Source organism: Molossus molossus, unplaced genomic scaffold (genome assembly GCF_014108415.1).
Source record: "Molossus molossus isolate mMolMol1 unplaced genomic scaffold, mMolMol1.p scaffold_m16_p_7, whole genome shotgun sequence".
In the NCBI taxonomy this organism is placed as follows: Eukaryota; Metazoa; Chordata; class Mammalia; order Chiroptera; family Molossidae; genus Molossus; species Molossus molossus.
Window position 1 is genome coordinate 101,168,634 of NW_023425401.1, and position 20,879 is coordinate 101,189,512.

At 50.6% G+C, this 20,879-nt stretch overlaps 1 protein-coding gene across 1 annotated transcript; it reads right to left on the minus strand.

Annotated features, from left to right (window-relative positions):
- Positions 1–3,592: 3,592 nt before the first annotated feature.
- KLRG2 (killer cell lectin like receptor G2) lies at positions 3,593–13,350 on the minus strand. The gene is made up of 5 exons (XM_036247575.1): positions 12,565–13,350; positions 10,510–10,611; positions 10,109–10,254; positions 4,188–4,291; positions 3,593–3,713 (listed from the first exon to the last, which is right to left on the minus strand). Exons 1-5 carry the CDS (start codon positions 13,343–13,345, stop codon positions 3,593–3,595), a joined length of 1,254 nt encoding a protein of 417 aa, XP_036103468.1. The 5' UTR covers positions 13,346–13,350.
- Between the last annotated feature and the right edge of the window lie 7,529 nt (positions 13,351–20,879).

The following is a 20,879-nucleotide window of genomic DNA, read 5'->3' on the forward strand; positions in this document are numbered from 1 at the left end:
GGTTCAATTCCCAGTCAGGACACATGCCCAGGTTTTGGGGCCAGTCGATGCTCTCTCTCATTGTTGTTTCTCTCTCTCCCTCTCCTTTCCTCTCTCTTTCAAAATCAATAAAGGAAAAAAAAAATCCGCCCTACGGGCATGGGTGTTTTAGGTGGGGTTTCTCTGAATACAGTCTGTGGACCATTGGTGTCAGAATCACAAAAGAAAATACACGAATGGTCTGTGAGTTCTGCAAGAAGCTCAACATTATCAGTCATCAGGAAAATGCAAATGAAAACCACACAGATCCCACGACAGTGACCAGGACCGCTGAGCGGAAGACGGGCAGCACCCAGTGCTGATGAGGACCCAGAGCCGCTGCAATGCTTGCATTCTGGCGGCACTGTACAATGGCTGTTCCAGAAAACAGGTTGGCAGTTTCTTACAGCTTAAACATATCTGTACCATACAACCCCAAGGTAATGCTACCCCCAAGGTACCGAAAAGAAATGAAAACCTATGTCCACACAAAAACTTGTATTGAAACGTTCAAAGCAGCTATATTCGTAACAGCCCCAAACTGGAGATGACTAATATCACCAACTAGAGAGAAGATGAACAAATCCTGATGCGTCACTACAAAGCAAAGACCTACCATAAATGCAGCAACATGGATAAGTCTTTAAAACCTTACACTCAGCTGAAAAGCAGATACCAGAGTATGTGCTGTGTGGTTCTCTTTTATATTAAATCCTAGAACAAGCTAAACAACCTGGAGAGACAATGCAGATTTGCTCGGGGTCGCGGGTGCGGGAGGAGAGAGGGTTGGCTGCAAAGGGAAACGAGGGGACCTTTAGAGTGTTGGCGCTATTCCGTATCTTGATGGGCAATGGTTACACAAGTGCCTACATTTGTCAACAGGTACTCCTGAGATGGGTACACTTTCTTTGGTGCAAATTACAAAATATCGATACTTTTTTATTTTAGTCACAGGATGGGCTCTTTTAGACAGGATTTCTCAAAAGGTGGTCTCTGGCCCCTCTGCGTGAGCATCACCAAGAAACTCACGTGGAGGCCCTGACCCACTGAATCAGAAACTCAGTACTTGGGGGCAGGGGGCAGTGAGTTCCACGTGCTCTGTACGGGTGACCCCGACAGACCAGATGTCCAGGGCTGTTCCTCGGAGGCCGCCGCGGGCTCTGGGTCGGCCGTGTCCCCGGGGGCCGCCGCGGGCTCTGGGCCGGCCGTGTCCCTGGAGGCCGCCGCGGGCTCTGGGCCGGCCGTGTCCCCGGGGGCTGCCGCGGGCTCTGGGCCGGCTGTGTCCCCGGGGGCCGCCGCGGGCTCTGGGTCGGCTGTGTCCCCGGGGGCTGCCGCGGGCTCTGGGCCGGCCGTGTCGGAGTCTGGTCTCCAAAGCTCTGCGGAACGAGCCAGTGCTGGTGGCAACATTACTAGATGTGACTTTCAAACCATAGCAGCTGGCAGTGCCCCGTGGGGAAGGAGACTAGAGGAATTACTCAGAGGAATTCCGTGCAGACCAACCTGCTGTGTAACTTTTCCAGCTTCTGTTTCATAGCGAGGGAAAGACACGCTCTGAAGGGGAGGCCAGCGTTTCCTAATACAGCCCCCAGATAACCCATTAGCCCCCTGATTACTGCATACCCAGTGACCAGTTTTCGTTTAAAAGGTCAGCCCTGCCCTGACCTGTGTGGCTCGGTTGGGCATACTTCCATGCGCGGAAAGGTTGCTGGTTCAGTTCCCGGTCAGGGCACATGCCCGGGTTGCCGACTTGATCTCCAGTAGGGGGCGTGCTGGAGGCGCCGATCCATGTTTCTCTCATTGATGTTTCCTTCTCCCTTCCTCTCAAAGAATCAATTATTTAAAAAAACCAGTCTTCCCACCTAGCTGGTGTGGCTCAGTGGTTGAGCGTCAACGCATGCACCAGAAGGTCGTTGGTTCCATTCCCGATCAGGGCACATGCCCAGGTTTGGGGCCAGATCCCCAGTGGGGGGCATGCAAGTGGCCAATTGATGTTCTCTCTCATCGATGTTTCTACCTCTCTCTCCCTTCCTCTCTCTCAAAACCAATAAAGAAAAAAAAATCAGTCACCTGACAACTTGATTCCTTTTCTTTGGAGACAGGTTACGTTTCAACAGGTCAGTGACTTTTTACCTGGGTATACTCAGCCCCACCCAGATCAAGATCTAGACTATTTCCAGCACCTAGATGTTCCCTGGAGCCCCTTCCCAGTCATTGGTCACTATTCTGACTTGCGTCACCATCGATTAGTTTTAAGGCCACCATTTATAATTATTTTTGCTGTTTCTTCTGGTACTTATCTCGTTATTTCTAAACAGTAAGCTTACACTTGGAATTTTTGGTTTGCCAACTTTGGACAGTAGCTAGTAACGTTCTAATAACTTCACTCTCCTTTTCCCTTCTTCACCAAGAAAAGCTAAGTAACTTGCTGATGTCCACCCCTCACCACCACTCTGGGCACCTCCAGGATCCCCACGCCATGGTGCTTGACCCTGCAGCTGGGAGGCGCCCGAGCACTCCTGATGTTAAGCCAGCCTGACGCACCAGGCACAGGACGTCTGCTGAGGGCTTTGGAGTAGGTTACAGTCAAACACGCTATCAAGCTCTGGGCTCATCTGCAGTTGGAATGAGAAGCCACGAGAAGAGAGTGCTTCTGGGACTTTTATTACTTGTCAGGTGTGCACCCTTTAGGACTCTCCATCTCTCTCCCCGACGCCCGTGTGCACAGGCTCCTGTTTTAAATGGACTGGACAGGTTTCTCCAAGGGGGATTTGGCGGCATGGTTTGGCTTTAGAAAGGGAAGTTGCTTTGCATAGGACAGTTGTGCTGAATGCTCAGCACCAAGGTGAGACGCAGGTAGTCTGTCGTTGGAGAGGTCTTCACTGGACTCAGCACAGGCTGGCACCCCCACAGCCGTGGGAGAGCTGCCCCAAACCTCCCCGCGTTTCTCCGACCTTTCTCACTCGGACCCCAGGCTTTGCAGGAACCTCCACGCACCACGGCGGCCTCTCTGCATCGTCCCAGCCACGGCCGTCAGTGCAGCCTCCCTCTCCCCCGGGCCCCGCCTCACTGCTGTGGCACTGGTCAGCCTGCTGGCTGTGTGCCCAGCTGCCTGGAAACGGCACTTGTGGCAATGATGTCACTGCTGACAAACCCTCTGGCCCCAAAACAGGGGGACAGTCACTTCGTGGCTGGATGAGAACCCAGGTAGGGCTCACCCGTGACCACTAACCCTTTCCGCTCCTCTAGGGCAGGGGTGCGTTGTGACTGCAGGAAGGGGATAGAATGGCAGAGGGCCATTTCAAGAAGGGAGAGACCGAGGCTCAGAAATGCTGAAACAGAAACAAAACCTCAAGGTCTCAATAAGTCCTCTTCAGCAGCCGGAGATGAAAATGGGCCACAAAAGGCCTGTCCCCCAGAGTGATCTTCCCACGACAGGTCCAGCTCCAGGTCCACTCAGGCAGGGCGCCTGCAGCAGGGAGCACCCAGAAAGAGGCTGCCCCAGCTCCCCCTTGGCCTCTTCTGGGGAGCGGGGACGGCTGCATGTCCCCAACAGGCTCAGAATGGGCAGAACCTGTCACTTGGTCCCCTTGGCACAGACCCAGGGTCGTGAAGAGGTGCAGTCCAAAGCCACGAGCTTGCCTCCTTCCAGGCCCCCGCACTTGAAACCTGGCTGGTCCTTGTCTTCCTCTAGGAGTCTGGGGAAGGACGACAGAAGGAGAGGTGCTCAGGGTGACTGGCTTCGGCTACCCACTGGCCAGGCCCAGGGTCTGGCAAGAGCCCTGGGGCAGGAGTCGTATGGATGCCCCTGGCTCGTCAGCTGTGTAGCAGTGGGTGAACCACCAAACCTCTCTGAGTGGCACATCCCCTGTCTGTAGAATGGGGTGACAGTCCTGCTTGGGTGAATGTGCTAGGGCTCCCAAACAAGGGACGGGGTGACAGGGACTAAACAAAACCAGGCCGCGCATGGGGGTGGGGTCAGCCGCGAGGTGCCCAGGCTGGGGTGGAGCAGGGGACTGAGTTTGGGGAGATGGTGGGTCCAGGACAGCGGTGGGGGGGGGGCATCTACGGGGGGAAGGCCTCTAGCCCTGCTCTGGTCCCTGCTGAGATGTCACTCTGGTCATACTGGGGACAGAAGGGGACCCCACCCACCCAGGCCCACAGTCACTCACAGCTGGGATGGCAGGGGGGCCCCGTCGATCCAGCGCCAGCCCTGGGGGTCTTGCCGGGCCCCCACCCAGGAGTGCTTGGTGATGGGGTATCTACCCAGGAAGTCCTGAGGGGAGAAGCAGCTGGTCACTCTTCTCTGGACCCTGGCTCGCCTCACCTGGGCTTCTTCAAGTTCCCAGCTCGCTAGGCCAGAGAAGCAACTCCACTCAACCCAGCTCGCCCAAACGCCATCAGATGCTTGCTGGCTGCCAGGCACTGCGCTCAGGGTGGGGACCAGAAACGGGGCGATCCGTTCTCAGCCCTCAAGGCAAGGCGATGTGAATGCCAATCCCCATGGAGCAAGCGCGGTGGGTATCGGTATGGAGTGGACAGAGGAACAAAGAGGGTTCAAGGAGGGGGGGCGGCATGCGCAAGGCTGGGAGGCTGCACAGAGAGCAGCCAGTGCGGAGGCGGGGAGTGTGGATTAGGCTGCAGGGGCCGCCTGGGAGCAGATGGTCAACAACACAATTGCCAGCAAGAGCCTCAGTTACATTGTATCAGTTCAGTGCAATATTATTAAGGCCATTAGAAAAAAAGTAGGAAGCCGTGGAGCACTGTGGGGGAAAGCTATAGCCCGTGAAGGTAGTATGTGCAGGGTCACAGTAAGTGGAAAAGCTGAATCACGGTTGTGGCTTGATTATAATAATGAAAAAATATGTACGTACATGTACACAAGCATGAAGAACAGCCGGAATGAAAACAAGTGTGTTAGCTTTTAGGATGATTATTTCTTTTAACTATGTATCCTTGATGTCATCTTTTAAACAATGAAGTAAAGCAAAAAGTATTTTAAAAATTTCAACTTGTTTTTAAGTTGCAGTTCACAGCGGGTGGGGGGGGGCATCTGTAACAAAAATAAATTAATAAAAATTGCAAATAAATAAATACAGCCAGTTCAAAGAAAAATAAAACAAAATAAATTGCAGTTCAAATGTATTTTTTTTTTTTCTTTTTTGGTACGTGCCCCTAGCGGGAACTGAATCTGGGACTATCTGATCTGCATGCTGATGCTCCAACCGCTGAGCCAAACCGGCCAGGGCAGCTCAAGTGTGTTTAAAAGGTGTTTCAACATTGTAACTCCCGGTGCGATGCAGCCAGTCCACACCCGCTAGTCTTACTGCAACGTAATGACACTGGTCCTGTCCCTTGGATGGGTGATTCCACTCTGGGGAGTAAATCCAAGAGCATGGGGGTGGGGTGGGGAATTTACTCAAAGGTAACACAGTACCATTCATAAAGAAAAAGCGGAAGTCACTCACACGCCCAGCAGTCAGGAAGTACCTAGACCAATGATGGGATATGAACAGGATGGGAAAGTGCAGGGCTGTTAAAGATGACAAGTACATAGAAAATGTAGTTATGCAAGAAGATGCACATACAAAATCACGCCAAGTAAAAAAGGCAGATCACAGCAAGTGCACCTCGTTCACAATGCCAAGAGGCCTGTATTCACGTCAGTGCAGCGGGATGGTATACATGAATTTAAGGAAAATGATAAAAGACAAAACCTCTGTATTTAACCCTGGGAATTAGCAAGTAAGCACTGGAGTGATGACCATCCCTTGGTGCCACTCCCAAAGGTCCTTTCCTGTGGGGACACTGTGAACTTGGTAAGCCAGACTTATTCACATGGACCACGAGAGCCCAGCACACGGTGGGCCAGCTCAGCGAAACTGCCTCCCTGTGATCCTGCCAGTAACCACCAAGGGCCCCGGGTAACATTGGGGCCACCGTGCCAGCCATGCGCCCCAGCGGTGTGAGCACACATCCATCTTCTCCCCAGGGAAGCACCAGACAGTCAACAGCTGAAAGAAGCCAGAAGCAACCTCCAAGTAACCTTGCTAACCTTACCCTTCTGAGAGCCCAAAGATCAGACTGCATATGAAAGCGGAGAGTGGTGGCCATGTTCTCTCTGGCTCCATGCCACTGGCCGGTGCCGGCGGGCAGGGCTGGGTGGGACGCGCTGGAGGCGAGAAGGAACCTGGGCTGGCCCTGACGTGTGAGTCAGACCGCTGCATGGGCGCATGGATCTGGCCGTGCACCGTCCTCCTGGGAGCCATCAGCTGCTGGCTGGGGGAGGTGCACCAGGGCTCAGAGGGGGGCTGTCCCTGCAGAGAATAGAGCTTTGGGGCCAGGCTGCCCCATATTCAAATTCTGGTTCTGTAACTTATAAGGTCTATGACCTAAGTCCGATTACCCAACCTTCAGAGCTTCAGCATGGTCCTCTGGAAAATGGGGACATTTGTAATGAGGTTTGAGATAGTGTGTATAAAGCCCGGGGCATAGAGTACACACTCATTAAGTAGCCCGTGGGCTGAGAAAGCCCGTCTCTGCTGGGTGGTGTGCAAAGCTTTGTGCCCTGCCCCCACACGACCTCATCTGATGCTTATGGCAATGCCAAGAGGACCCTGTCCTTTCTGTCCTAGCCCTCTGAGCCTCCTGGTGACAGGAGTCATGGCCTGTCCCCACCCAGCAATACCCACTTCGTTCGGCTCTTCATTAACCTGTAGACCCCATTAACCGGTTCTCACTGTTAGCAAAAATGATGGTGTGAGAAAAACATTGTCAAGAGTTATCATAGCCCTGGCCGGTTCAGCTCAGCGGTTAGAGCGTCGGCCTGCGGACCAGAGTTCCAGTTCGGTTCCCGCTAAGGGCATGTACCTCGGTTGCAGTTTGTCCCCGGCCCTGGTTGGGGTCGTGTGGGTGGCAGCTAATCGATGTCTCTCTCTCACATCGGTGTCTCTCTCTCTCTCTCTTCCCCCTTCTCTCCCTCCTGCTCTATCTGAAGAGAAATGCAAAAAATGTACGTGGGTGAGGATGGAAAAAATAAAAGTTATAAATAAATTCCAGAAACTTCCAATGGAAAGGACAGCTCTGTAATGACCACACAGTGATCTCGGGGCCTCACCTCCTCTTGAGGGTGAGGGTGCGTCTCTGACTTTCCCACCAGCGTGGGGAGGGAAATTCTAATCCTGAGCAGCATTTTACTTGAATCTTCTATTTTACATTCTAAAAGCCAGGCAGATTATTTTCTATGCCTTCATATGTTTTTCTAAGTTGGGGTAAAATGTACAGTCGATGGATACATGTGAGGGAGCTTCTTCCCTCCGCCCTGCAAAAAGTGGCTACTGCACCGATGGCGAGTGACTCTGAGATGGCACCGGTGGTCCTCCACCTTCCCTCCTCTCCTCCCTGAGAGCCAGGCCAGTTCCCGAGGACGAGCAGTTTCTCCTGCCGCCGCGCTCCCTGCACCGTGGATGTCCCTGGGGTCCGCGCACCTGTCCTGTCCCCACCCCTGGCCTGGCGCCTCCTGGAGCTCCCTGGTCCAGGCCTGGGGAGGATTCCAGAGCTCCACAGCCGTCATATGCCGGCTTTAACTGTCTGGGACCCAAATCTTCGCTTGGGTCTTTTTGCAAGGAGCTCTTAAGAAGCTTTTTGTTGTTGTTAATGCTCACCAGAGGATATTTTTTTCATTTATCTATTTATTTTTTTTGGTACGTGCCCTTAGCGGGAACCGAACCTGGGACTCTCTGGTCTGCAGGCCGATGCTCCAACTGCTGAGCCAAACCGGCCAGGGCTCCATTGATTTTTAGAGAGGGTAGAAGGGAGGGGGAGGGGGAGAGAGAGAGAAAGAGAGACACACTGACTGGGGCCAGGGATTGAACCTGCAGCCCAGGTACATGCCCTTGACTGCGAATCAAACCCGAGACCCTGTGGTCCTCGGCCCAGCGCTCTAACCACTGAACCACACCAGTCAGGGGCAGAAGCTCCTTTTGTGGAAAGAGCTTATCCAGGCTCTGCGATATGTTTGCTGAATATTAACTTGTGTTTCAGTTGGTTGATCCTGTGCGCTTAGTTGTTTTTTTTTTTTATCTTGATCTCGAGCTTCATTTGCAATTCGGATAGTTAAACCGGGCTCTCCTTTTGAGGACCCACCAGCCAGGAGGGGGCCATTTGCTCTGCCGAGGTCCAAGGTCCAAGGTCATTCTGGATTGAAACTGTCTGATGAGGGGTTGGGAGGCAGGGACCCTTTATCACTGGCTTTCTGATGCCCTGTGCTCAGTGGGTCGGTCTCAGGAAATGGTAAGATTAGGCTGGGCTGCTAGGTCCCAGCCCCGCTAGTCCCCTCCCCAGCCTCAAGCACTCTGTGGGCACCCAGCTGGGTTCCCCCGTCTTCAATTTGCAGATGTGATGGGGCAGGTTCGCGATGCCAGGGCCTGGTTTCTCTGCCCAGTGTAATCTCTTCTCGCAAAGAGAAAAACCCAGGGCCCAGCCCAGGCCCCGGGCGACACTGCTACACACCCATCTCTTGCCTCCACGGGCTACCTTTCTTCTGCTGTTTCCCCAAATCCTAGCTCGTAGTATTTGTAGAATGTTAGGAGAATTTTTAAAAACTTGAAAGAAAAATCTTGCCTCCACACGGTAACCACCATTAAAATATTATTGTTTTTTCTTCACACATATATTTACCATATTGGGACCACAGATTTGATTTTTTTTTTTTAGTCTCCATTGTACCTTCTTTAGTTCCCAATGTGTTTTTGAAAAATAAATGTTATTCCTACTAATATAATAATCCATGTTCACTGTAAAACATTTTCTCTAGCAGATTTTTATGTCTACTTCTAGGAGCTCTTCCAGAGAAAAGAAAAAGACAGAAATTGCCCTCTCTGTTGTATGGGGCAGAATTCCTTCATTTCACATTGCTGGGGGGGGGGGGTGTGATGGGGAGGAGGGGGTCTGGGGAGGGGAGGAGAAACATCTGTAACAAAAATAAATTAATAAAAATTGGAGAGAGGAAAAAAAAGAATTCCTTTATTTCAGGACTGGACAGGAGCTATTCAAGAAAACAAAATTTCATGTATGCAAAAATCTTAAGTAAAATTTCTTGAATAATGTCTGCCTCACTCACCGCTCTCTCAGTTGTTAAAGGTGGAGGCTGTGCTATTCAGGCTCAGCATCCCCACATAGAGAAAGTGCTCAATAAAGATTTATTAAAGCACTATCTAAAGGAATGCTGCATTTTTATGCGTATCAGAACCGCTAACATAAATTCTTGGCACCTGCCCTAAATTAGATAAAATCAAGTCAAGGTCCTCTTTTGTGGCCACTCTCAAACCCATTGGTTGGATTTTTATTCAGCAAATTGTCACTCTTTTCTCCCCCTCCCCTGGGGATGGAGGATACTATCCTGTCCCCTTGATGTCGGGCGTGGCCGTGTTATTTGCTTTGGCCACTGGAATGTTAGCAGAAGCCTTAAATGGTGCTTGATTCTTGCCCATCTGCCATTTTTCTTATGAAGACTTTCTCTCAAGTAGGAGGACCAGAGACTCACAGAGTAAACCCAGCCCATAGGCTTAAGCCAGTCTGCATCCTGAAGCTGAGCTGTCTGCCAAACCCAGCCAAGATCAGCCTATCGACAGTCCTCCCACAGATCAAGAAAGAAATGCTTGCGGTCTTACGTCACTGACTTGAGCAGTGAGTGGTCACCCTGCATTGTTATAGCAAGACCTGACTAGCGTACCCACTAAATGCAGTTTATTTTCCATATGACCCTCCAAGAGTAAACGTGTGTCTCCCCCACAGACCTGCCAGCACAGACCTGCTCCTGAGATCCCTGTTAACTGCGTGGCCACCAGGCTGGACGGGAGAAGCCCTGCTCCAGCCATGCAGCTTCACCTCCACTTCTTAGAATGACGAGCAAATCGAAGACCTTGGCGACCTGAGCTCTAGTCCCCCTGCATGTTGTTTTATCTCTTCAAGCCTTGGTGACCTTTTCTGTAATGTGGAGTTAGACCACATCCTTGTGATTCCTTTGAGCCAGCAACCTGTGACCTGTAATGATCTGCACACCCGTCCGTGCCCACCCTCCTTCCCTTCTCACCTGGGTGTGGCTCAGCAGGGGGAGGGTGGCATGGTGGGCTGAACAGAAAGCCTGGCTGGCCTCCCAGGCTTGAGCTTCGGCTGAGAGGAAGTAACAGTTTTCCCCGGACCACAGCCAGCCCTCGGGGCATGGCTGGCACCCCGCCCCTGCAAGCACAGACCGTGGGTGAGTGGCAGGGTCAACTGTAATGAGCTGAAGGCATGTTCATTAAAAAGTCAAACTTGGCCGCGCCTCGACTGAGGGGCAAACCTAGAGCATGGAACTGGCAGGCCTTTGAGCAGCAAGCCGGGGGGGGGGGGGTGGCACCCCGGAAAGCTGCACAGTTTGTGCAGGCACAAAGCCCCCCAGGCGGGGGCTGACACCAACTGCTTGTCAGAACCTGCTGGGAGGAGGCACCATACCTGTTCTGGAGGCCAGGACCACATTGGCGACCGTGGACACCGCCAGGAGCACGGCCATGACCACCAGGGCCCAGCGCAGGGACTTCATGTACATGGGCAGCCCTGGGGAGGGAAGGGGACAACCAGGACAGACAGGTTAGAACCACTAACATACAGCATCACACCATGCCAGCACCCACCTCCTGGGTCCAGACATCAGGATAAACCACTCGATTTAGGTTAGAACTTCCTATTTGAGAGAGAGATGCTAGATGTTTTACTTCTTAAATAACTGCAAGCCCGAAGATTCTATTCAAGAAAGAGAACAAGCCCCGGCCAGGGTAGCTCAGCTGGTTAGAGCATTGTCCCGATATGCCAAGGTCAAGGGTGAGGGCTCCAGGCCCCGTCAGTGTACAGGAGTCAACCAGTGAATGCATAAATAAATGGAACAACAACAAATTGATGCCTCTCTCTTTCCCCCTACCTATTGCTCTAAAACAATTAAAAATAAATAAATAAATAAATCGATCAGACACAGGGTACAAACATGCCAAGATTGGGTAAGGCCCCTGCACTCAAGCAGCTAACAGATTGGGCAAAGGCAGCAGAAGATCAAACTGCAAACAAGAGAGGAACGAAGACTAGATTTGGAGTTCAACAGACCTGGGTTCAAGTTCTGACTCAAGTGTTCTGAATGTTTCCTGGTTTTAACACTGAAATCACACCTGCTTCTTTAATCTCGCCAGGTCTGGAGGCCGCCAAGGAAGCATCTTGGGTCCAGAGAGCATTTTGCAGGCTATAGAAGTGTGAGATGTCAGCAGCTCAGGACCTGGGGACCAGATGGCTGGGATAGGGTTGCAGAGGGATGAGGAACTCTGAAGACAGGAGGAATTAAATACTGACACCTGCTGCAGCGTGGATGACCTTGAAAACACTATGCTAAGTGAAAGAGGCCAGACACAAAAGGACATGTATTATGAGTCCATTTTAATGAAATATCCAAAATAGGCAAACCCATCAAGACAGAAAGTAGACTAGTGGCTGGGGCTGATAGCTAGAAGATACAGCTTTTTTTTTTTTTTTTTTTCCTTTTTTGAAATATATTTTTCCTTATTGATTTTAGAGAAAGAGGAAGGGAGAGGGAGAGAGAGATAGAAACTTCGATGAGAGAGAACATCGACTGGCTGCCTCCCACTGGGGATGGGGCCCACAGCCTGGGCATGTGCCCTGACCTGGAATCCAACCTGCTACCTCCTGGTGCATGGGTCAATGCTCAACCACTGAGCCACACTGGCGGGGCTAGAAAGCAATTCTTAATCATACAAGTAACAAATAGATTCTCCTTGTAAAAAAAAAAAAGAAAAAAGAAAAGAAGCTTCCCCTTCCCCTCAACTCCTACTTATCTTTCAAGGCTTAGCTCCAGAAACCTTTCCCATGACTCCAAGGTCACCAACCACACCCTCCTGGTTCCCTGTGCAGGATAGCTTAATTGTTTGTATTTTTTCAGGCTCTTTCTTCTTCCCTCCCAATCGCGCCCCACCCCCAAGAAAAATCCACACACACCCTAGCAGTCTGGCCTGTAGTCCTCAGAAGCCGCTGATGGATGAGCGTGCGGGGCCAAATGTTCCTCCATATATGGAGCAGGACAGAGCCTGAGCCTGCGAGAGGTTGGCTCAGCACAGCGTGGCGGTCCCGGCGGGCTTGGAGCCAGGAGTCCCGGGACCCGCGTTCCCGCCGGGCTGCCACCACCGTCACGTGATCCTGAAAGGCTTCCCCTCACTCGGGAATTCCTTCCACCGCGAAGGAATCTCAGAGCTGCTGCGCACACTAAGAGGAACGCGAAAGTTGTCGGGAGAGCGCAGCGGGGAGGAGTGGTTTTACTCTTCCATCGCAAACCATATGAATCAGTTTCGTGGAGCAGAATGCTATTAGCTCCAAGCCAGAGAGAGCGCAGGTGGGATCGGACATTGGGGTGGTCGTCTGGGTCCCCTAGTCCCTCCAGAACAGAGGCCCAGGGCTGCGCGGGTGTTGGGGGACCTCAGGCTGCCCGGCCCCGCCCGGGCGGCGCGCGCTTACCTAGGAGCTTCGTGGCCGGGTGCAGCTTCTCGTAGCCGTCCGCCTGGGCGCGGCGCAGCAGCACGGCGTCCTCCTTCTCCCGCGCCTGCTCCTGGCAGCGGCAGCGGCAGCGGGGGGACCCCGGGGGCTCCACGCCCTCCTCGGCATCGAGGCCGTGCTCCGCCCGGGCTGCAGCCAGCGGCGAGCCCCGGCCCCACGTGCTGCCCAAGGACGCGGTCCGCGGCAGGAGCGGGAACACCGGGGAGGCGTGGCGGGAGGAGGCCGGGGACTCGGGCACCGGCACGGTGATGAAGCGCCTGGAGGGCGCGGGCGAGGGCGCGCCGCTGCTGCCGGCCGCGCTCACGGGCTTCACGCGCACGTCCACCTGCAGTCCCACGGGCGCCCAGGTGCCGGGCGGCGGCTCCCTCGGCTCGGCCCCGGGCACCAGCTCGGCCCCCTCCGCCTCGCCGTCCCGGGACTGCTCGGCCGCCGCGGGGCCCGGCGACGGCGGCTCGGGGCCGGAGGACGCCTGGCGGCGGAAGGCGCCATAGCCCAGGCTGGGTGGCAGCACTCGCAGGCGCACCGAGGCAGGCGACGGCAGCTTCTTTTCGCCGGAGAGGTCCGGGCCCGCGCCGGTCGCCTCCGGCACGGCTGCCGCCGGGCCGCTCTCGGGACTGTCAGGTCGTTGCTCCTCCGCAGGGGCCTGCGGCTGCTCCACTCCCGGGACCTGGTTTTCCAAGTCCTGCGTTGGCAACTCGGGCCCGGCTAGGTCTTCCCTGGATTCCGCCCGGGCCCTCTCCATCCCGGGCGAGGAGCAACCGAGAGATGCAGAGGGGAGCTCACCTGGGCCCAGGTAGGGAGTCAGCTTCGCCTCTGGGGCCGGAATTGGTCCAGCGAGGCTGCTGATGTCGTCGGGCCACGCCCCTCTACGTGGTGCCCCACCCTCCAAACAAGTTCCTCGCTGGGATTGGCTGTAGCTAGGGTTGGCCACGCCCCTTCAGGCCCCCAGCCCAGCCTTCGCAGGGCACCGGGGGACAAGAAGAGCGGAAGGTCCTGGATGAGTGGTTACCCAGAAAAACAGCACAAGGGAGAACCCAGCGCCGGGCCTGACTCTTCCCTCTTCTTTGTCCCTGGTCCCACTCACTTTCCCTCCCTCCCAAGCCCTCTGCCCCTGGGCTAGTTGGGAGGGTTACAGCTTGGCGGAGAGCGGTGGGCCAAGTCTTGTAGAGATCCTTGGACCTCAGAAAAACCAGTGGGTCCGAAAGAAACGGGGCGGCCGGCGGGAGAGTAGCAGAGCAGGTTGTTCCGGCAATGGAGTGGGAAAAGGGGCGCCACCCCTGCGAGGACTCCCCAAACCCAGCTACTCTGGAGGCCTGACTCCTACTAGCCTAGCTCGTTAAAGACCGAGAGGTGAAAAAACTTGAAAATGTCTCTTTTCGTGGTGACAGGAGCCTGGTCCCCAGCCAGCTTGGTGTACTGGAATATAGGTTTCCCAACCTTGGTCAGTGAACCGGATGCCATTAAAAGAAATATACATGCCCTGTGGCTCAGCGGTTAAAGCGTGTACCCGCGGCCCGAAGGGTCGCAGGTCCGATTCCTGGTCAAGGTTGCATACCTGGGTTGCAGATAAAATCCCTGGCTCCGGTTGGGGGTGCGAGGGTGGCAACCAGTTGATGTGAGAGACACACTGTGGATGTTTCTCTCTCTCCTTCCCTTTCACTCTATGTAAAAATCAATGGGAAAAAAATCCTCAGATGAAGATTTAAAATAAAACAAGCAAAAACAAAACAACAACAAAACAAATTCCTGCGCTAGGATTGGCAGATAAAATACAGACCAATCCCTTAAATCTGAATTTCAAGTAAACAAGAGAGGTGTGTTTTTTGGTGTAAGTATATCCTAAGTGTTGTGTGGAATATACTTATATTTTAAACTTGTCATCTAGAATTTAACCCGCTATATAGATATAGATATAGATATAGATATAGATATAGATATAGATATAGATATAGATATAGATATAGATGATATAGATACAGATATTTTTTATCTTCACCCGAGGACATTTTTGCACCTATCTTCAGATGGAGCGGGAGGGAGAGAGGGAGGGAGAGAGAGAGAAACATGGATGTGAGAGAGACACATTGACTGGTTGCCACCCACACGACCCCAACCAGAGCCGGGGACAAACTGCAACCAGGCATATGCGCCCCTAGCAGGAACCGAACCCGGTCTCTCTGGTCTGAGGGCTGGTGCTCTAACCACCGAGAAGACGGGCCAGGGCCTGTATTTTTATTTGCTAACTCTACCCCAGGAGCCTCTGCTGGAGTGGAGCGGAGGGGCATGGAACTGATTCTTCCTCACAGCCCTCAGAAAGAACAATCCTGCCAACACCTTGGTTTTGGACTTCCGGCCTCCAGCACTGTCAGAAAATAGATTTCCATCTTTTAAGTCATTCAGTTTGTGGTACTTTGTTATGGGAGCCCTAGCAAATCAACACAAGTCTCCTGTCCAGATGGCTGCCTGCCCTGGGGACCACTCTCCAGACTCGGTGGTCTCTGCACACCCACCCTTCACCATCACTGACTCAGCTGGGCCGTTCAGATTCTGCCTCATGAGAATTTGGCACTTCATCCGAGATACCCAGAGGTGGGAGTTGTCACAACTCTCAATAGGACAGCTCTCTAGAGAGGTGACCCAAAAACTGTCTTCAGGTGCCTGGAGTTCCTCTGAAGTTTCCTAAAGCTTGCTTGTTCAAGTCTGTAGATTTCTGGGACCCCACCTTCTCTACCTCTTTTTTTTCTTTATTGATTGATTTTTAGAGAGAGAGAAAGAAACAGAGACATCAATTTGTCGTTCCACTTATTTATGCATTTATTGGTTTATTTTTGTGTATGCCCTGACCAGGGATCGAACCTGCAACCTTGGTATATTGGAACCAAATGAACTACCCAACCAGGGCTTTTGTGCTTTAAGTTAGCATGACATTCACCACTCTGATTGCTAGTGGAAAAGAAACCCAAGTCCAACCCAGGACTGCCTGGGGCTCCGTGGGGCTCTCAGGGTGAGCACCAGGCTTTGGAGCAGTCTCCATTGCTTTCCATGGCAGAGTCACAGTGGCCCTGGCATCAAAAGGCCATTTACAACTTCCCTTGTGGAAAACCCTATGGCAGGTGAATTACCCAAATGTTTCAAGCAGGCTCAGATCCTGGCTGGCCAAAAGAAACAAGTATGTACTGCTGTCCTTTCTTCCATCCTTCTCTCTGGCTGTAAAATCTTTTTTTTTTTCTATTTACAACAGCGATGCATGCTTGTGATATAAAATTTAAATATTACAGAAATGCGTACTGTAGAAAGTAAAAGTCCCCAGGATTTCATGCCCAGAGATCTCCGTTATTAACATTTAGGTATACACTCTTCTGGCTTTCTTTCTATGCATACCCTAAACTCCTTTGTTATGATATGTATATATTTTTTATTTCCAAAACCTTGCTTATCATTAAATGTAACCTATACCTAATTCATTTAAGCTGCCTCCTTCTGGCGCACATTCAAGTCATTTCCACGTGGGTGACATACTTACTGCAATGCCGAAAAAGCCACAGTTATAATTCGATGACCATCCTGCACACTGTTTTTAAAAAAGCACATCTCTGATGATATTTTCAGCATAGATCATTAAAATGGAGCTGCTGCGCCGCAGGCTGCCCTGATGGAGTGCCACAGCGACCCAATTGCTCACCGACGCTAAAGCCAAACGGGCAGTGGGTGAGGGGGTGGTGCCCACGGCCTCAAGCACCTGAAATTATCCATCTCCTCGTCTTTACCAACCCGCTGGGTGAAAATATGCCATTTCGGCTTGCATTTGTTTAGTTGTAAAGTCTTTTCCCTTGTAAATGGTGTTGTGAGCAGGCTCTTTGCCGTTCTCAGGGTCTGTGCTCCGGCGCCCCAGCGGGTTCCAAGGAGCGGTTCAGTAGGAACCCGAGTTCACTGGCTCAGGGAGGCTGATGGTATCTGGCCGGTCTAAACAGACCAGAGAGTTTTACGAGCATAAATGAAAGCATGGCTGGGTTCTCCAAAGAGGAAACAAACATGCCCACCCCTGGCTCCCCACTGATGTCACCCGTCTGGCATCTTGGGTCCTTCTAGGGCACCTGGACATGCAGATGAGGGGAGGAGGGGGGTTTCCGCATGGCCAGCTCCCTGGCACAGCCGGTTCATCCTCAGCTCACATTCCACCTGCTCAGAGGCTCAGGGGCACCCAAGCCAGGGTGGCACTCTCCCGCCAGCTCCCCGCGCCTCACCCGTGGACTGTCTTCGGAGCACTGAGCTTTGTTTTTGGCCAACCTGTTCACATACTTGTCTTGTTCAATGTTCTCCTCCGGCCTCTAGAAATCATTAACAGCCGTCTCTGGCATACCCATCCCTGGTTCTGGGCTGATACCACCCCCAGCGGTTTAGAGGATATTCGTGAAATAAAAACTGCTGAACAGGGCACTATAGGGGTGCTTGACATACCTTCTCCTTCTTATTTTTCTCCCTCAATTTTTATTGAACAGATTGTAAGCATTGAGTAAAATGAAAATAGAGAACACTTGAATGCCTTCGACCTAGATTCAGCAGTTAGCATTTCACCGTATTTCCTTTGTCTTTATCTCCACAAAAACATACTTTTGTGGTTATCTCCATAAAACAGTGTCGTGGACTGAAGACCTGGAGAAACTTCACCCTTAAATACTCAGCATGTATATCCTATGAGTACTTGTATCTACCCAAGTACAGTGTCCTCCTCACACCCAGGAACGAACAATTACTCCATGCTAGATGATATATAGAGGTCATATTTAAAGTTCCGCAATTCTTTTTCTCGCACTGCATTTGGCTGTCACGTCTGTTCCCTTTTCCTAGTAATTGGGAGGGAGGCACGAAAACGCCTACGTTGCAGGTGATGAAAGTGAGCCAGGGAGGCAGCGGGACTGGGCGGCTCAGGTGACTCCAAGGTGGGAAAGTCAAGATGCCCTCCGGTGTCTCTGACTCCCAAACACCTTTTCTCCGCCTTTCCTGCATCTTGGTTCCTGGGGGTCTCAGTCCCAGATTCTGGCTGGTCTGGTCCATGCAGGCCATGGGCTGGGGCCAAGGTGAAGGTGCCACCCCGGTTACCCAGCCAACTGGGCTTCACTTTCAAGTTTCTTCAGCCACACCCACCCTCCCCCAACCTTAGCCCTGCTGCTTCCTGAGACGTTCGCCAGGGATGGGGAGTGAACCGGGGTCCTGTTTCTGCTTCGCTTAGTTAGGGGAGGACCCACTCGCAGGGGGGACAAGCGGCTTCAGCGGTGGCTTTTGTCAGGGCTGTAGGTAAGGCTGCGACAGGGATGGAGAAACATTCACCCAGGAAGGAGTAAGGAACAGAGCAGAAAAACATCTCCCTGAGTCATCAGCTACTTGCTCTCTGCAAGTCAAAACACAGATCCCCCTGGCGGGGAGCCCCACCCCTAGAATAGTTCCTGCGGACTGCAGTGTGCTAGGGTTGTGAGTGTAACTACCGAGAGTGAACAGATTGCCCGGCTGACACAGTAACACGTGGGCTACCCCCGACTTCCTGTATATGATTATTTGATGAGTCTAGGCTTTTAAAAATAAAACACTCAACTCTCTCCTGGGGCTAGAAACACTTCGGTTTTCAGGACAAAAGGTCCAACTGTCCTCTAGAGAGGAAGAAGCAGAAAATACCTCTCTTTTTGTGGTAATGAGTTTACAGGAAAGCAAGATGGCTAACTACCTTTTTTTTTTTTTTTGGCTTGTTTCTATATTTATTTTTCTTTTTCAATTACGATTGACATTCAATATTATTTTATATTAGTTTCATGTGTACAACATAATAATCAGACAATTATATAATTTACAAAGTGATCCCCCCAGTAAGTCTGGTGCCCAGCTGGCCCCATAGTTAATTGTTACAATATTATTGACTATATTCTCTGTGCTGCACTTTATATCCCTGTGACTGTTCTGTAACTACCGATCTGTACTTCTTATTCATTTCACCTTTTTCAACCAGCCCCCCCACCCTCTCTCTGGCAACCCTCAGTATGTTCTCTGTGTCCATGAGTCTGTTTCTGTTTTGTTTATTTTGTTCTTTTGATTCCACATATAAATAAAATAATATAAGATTTGTCTTTGTGTGACTTATTTCACTTAGCATAGTACCCTCTAGGTCCATCTATGTTATTGCAAATGGTAAAATTTTATCTTATTATGGCCAAGTAATATTCCATTGTATATATGTACCACATCTTCTTTATTCAGTCGTCTAGGGATGGCCACTCCCATTGCTTTTATGTCTTGGCTGTTGTAAATAACGCGGCAATGTACATGGGTGCATGTATCTTTTTGAATGAGTGTTTTGGATTTCTTTGGATATATACCCAGATGTGAAATTGCTGAGTCATTAGGTAGTTTTATTTTTAATTTTTTGAGGAAACTTCGTACCGTTTTTCACAGTGGTGCATCAATTTGCAATCCCACCAACAGAGCACACGGGTTCCCATTTCTTCACATCCTCTGCAACACTTGTTTGTTGATTTATTGGTGATAGGCATCAACAGGTATGAGACTGTACCTCATTGCAGTTTTAATGCATTTCTCAATGACTAGTGACACTGAGCATCATCTCAATTTTTAATTGGATTTTTTTTGGTATTGAGTTACATGAATTCTTTAAAAACTTTGGGCATTAACCCCTTTTCATTAGTAAATATCTTCTCCCATTCTGTAGGCTGTCTTTTCATATTGTTGATAGTTTCCTTTGCTGTGCAAAAACTTTTTAGTTTGCTGTAGTCCCATTTATTTATTTTTTTCTTGTTTCCCTTGCCTGAGGAGATGTATCAGAAAAATTATTACTAAGAGAAGTGTCACAGAGTTTACTGCTTATGTTTTCTTCTAGGAGTTTTATGGTTTCAGGTCTTACATGTAAGCCTTTAATCCATTTGAGTTTATTGTATGTGATGTAAGAAGGTGGTCTAGTTTCGTTTCTTCTCTTTTTTTTTTTAATGTATCTGTCCAATTTTCCCAACACTATTTATTGAACAGACTGTCTTTACCCCAGTGTATATTCTTGCCTTATTGGTCATATAGTAATTGATCATATAGGTGTGGGTTTATTTCTGGACTCTATTCTACTCCATTGATCTATGTGTCTGTTTTTATGCCGGCACCATGCTGTTTTGATTATGATAGCCTTGTACCGTAGCTTGATATCAGGTAGCATGATACTTCCAACTTTGTTCTTCTTTCTCAAGATTGCTGGGGCAATTCATGGTCTTTTGTGGTTCCATATACATTTTAGGATTATTTGTTGTAGTTCTGTAGAAAATGACATTGCATTGTCATAGGGATTGCATTGAATCTATAGATTGCTTTGAATAGTGCTGACACTTTAACGATGTTAATTCTTCCTGGTATATACTTCCATTTGTTTGTATCTTCTTCAGTTTCTTTTTTCAATGTTTTATAATTTTCTGAGGACAGGTCTTTTTCCTCCTTGGTTAAATTTATTCCTAGGTATTTCATTTTTCTGATGCAATTGTAAATGGGATTTTTAAAAAAATTTCTCTTTCTGGTAGTTCATTATTGATGTATAAAAATGCAACCAATTTCTGAATATTAATTTTGTATCCTGGTACTTTACTGAATTCATTTATTCATTTTAGTACTTTTTGGTGCAATCTTTAGGATTCTCCGAGTGTAGTATCATGTCATAAAGAGGCTTAACTTTAAATCAGAGTAATCCTACACATCCAGTTTGTTACTTTACTGCTGTCAGGCGAGGGATGGTGCGGTGCTCTGCTCAGGGACGCTCAGCGCCCAGAGCCTCGGTGAATGGCACTCCTTGGGCTCAGCAGTTTGCAGCCTACACTACTGAGTGCATACCCTGGTCAGGTGTCGCCTGCAGGACCCCGGTGGAGGAGGGCCAAACAGATAGGAGAATGGGGGGGGGGGGGAGAGTGAGTTGGATCAATTTTTGTCCTAATTATACACATTGTGTATCCTTTGGCCAAGTGGAAGTCAAGTGGAAGTTGTCTGCCACTCAGCTCTGGCTGCCAAAACAAAAACCTCTGTAAAGGCAAACTCCGGAGGAAGAGTCTTACATCTCTTACAATCTTGCACCAAGTTCATGGACTCCATCAAGGTCCGTCCTTCTCCATAAAGAAATAGACACTTCTAATCCCGGGGGCCTCTATTTAGAGACCCCAGGCCACCAGAGACCACATTATATGCTCTTTTGTGACCATGAGAACCTAGTCTGCACATTCTCAATAAAAAATCCACATACAGCC

Coding starts and splice junctions, on each gene's coding strand:
- KLRG2 (XM_036247575.1), bottom strand. CDS start 13,345: ATGGAGAGGGCCCGGGCGGAATCCAGGGAAGACCTAGCCGGGCCCGAG. Junction 10,255..10,509: donor GGTCCTGGCCTCCAGAACAG/GTATGGTGCCTC, acceptor CTGTGCTTGCAG/GGGCGGGGTGCCAGCCATGC. Junction 4,292..10,108: donor CCCTGCTGAGCCACACCCAG/GTGAGAAGGGAA, acceptor TTCTCCCCTCAG/GACTTCCTGGGTAGATACCC.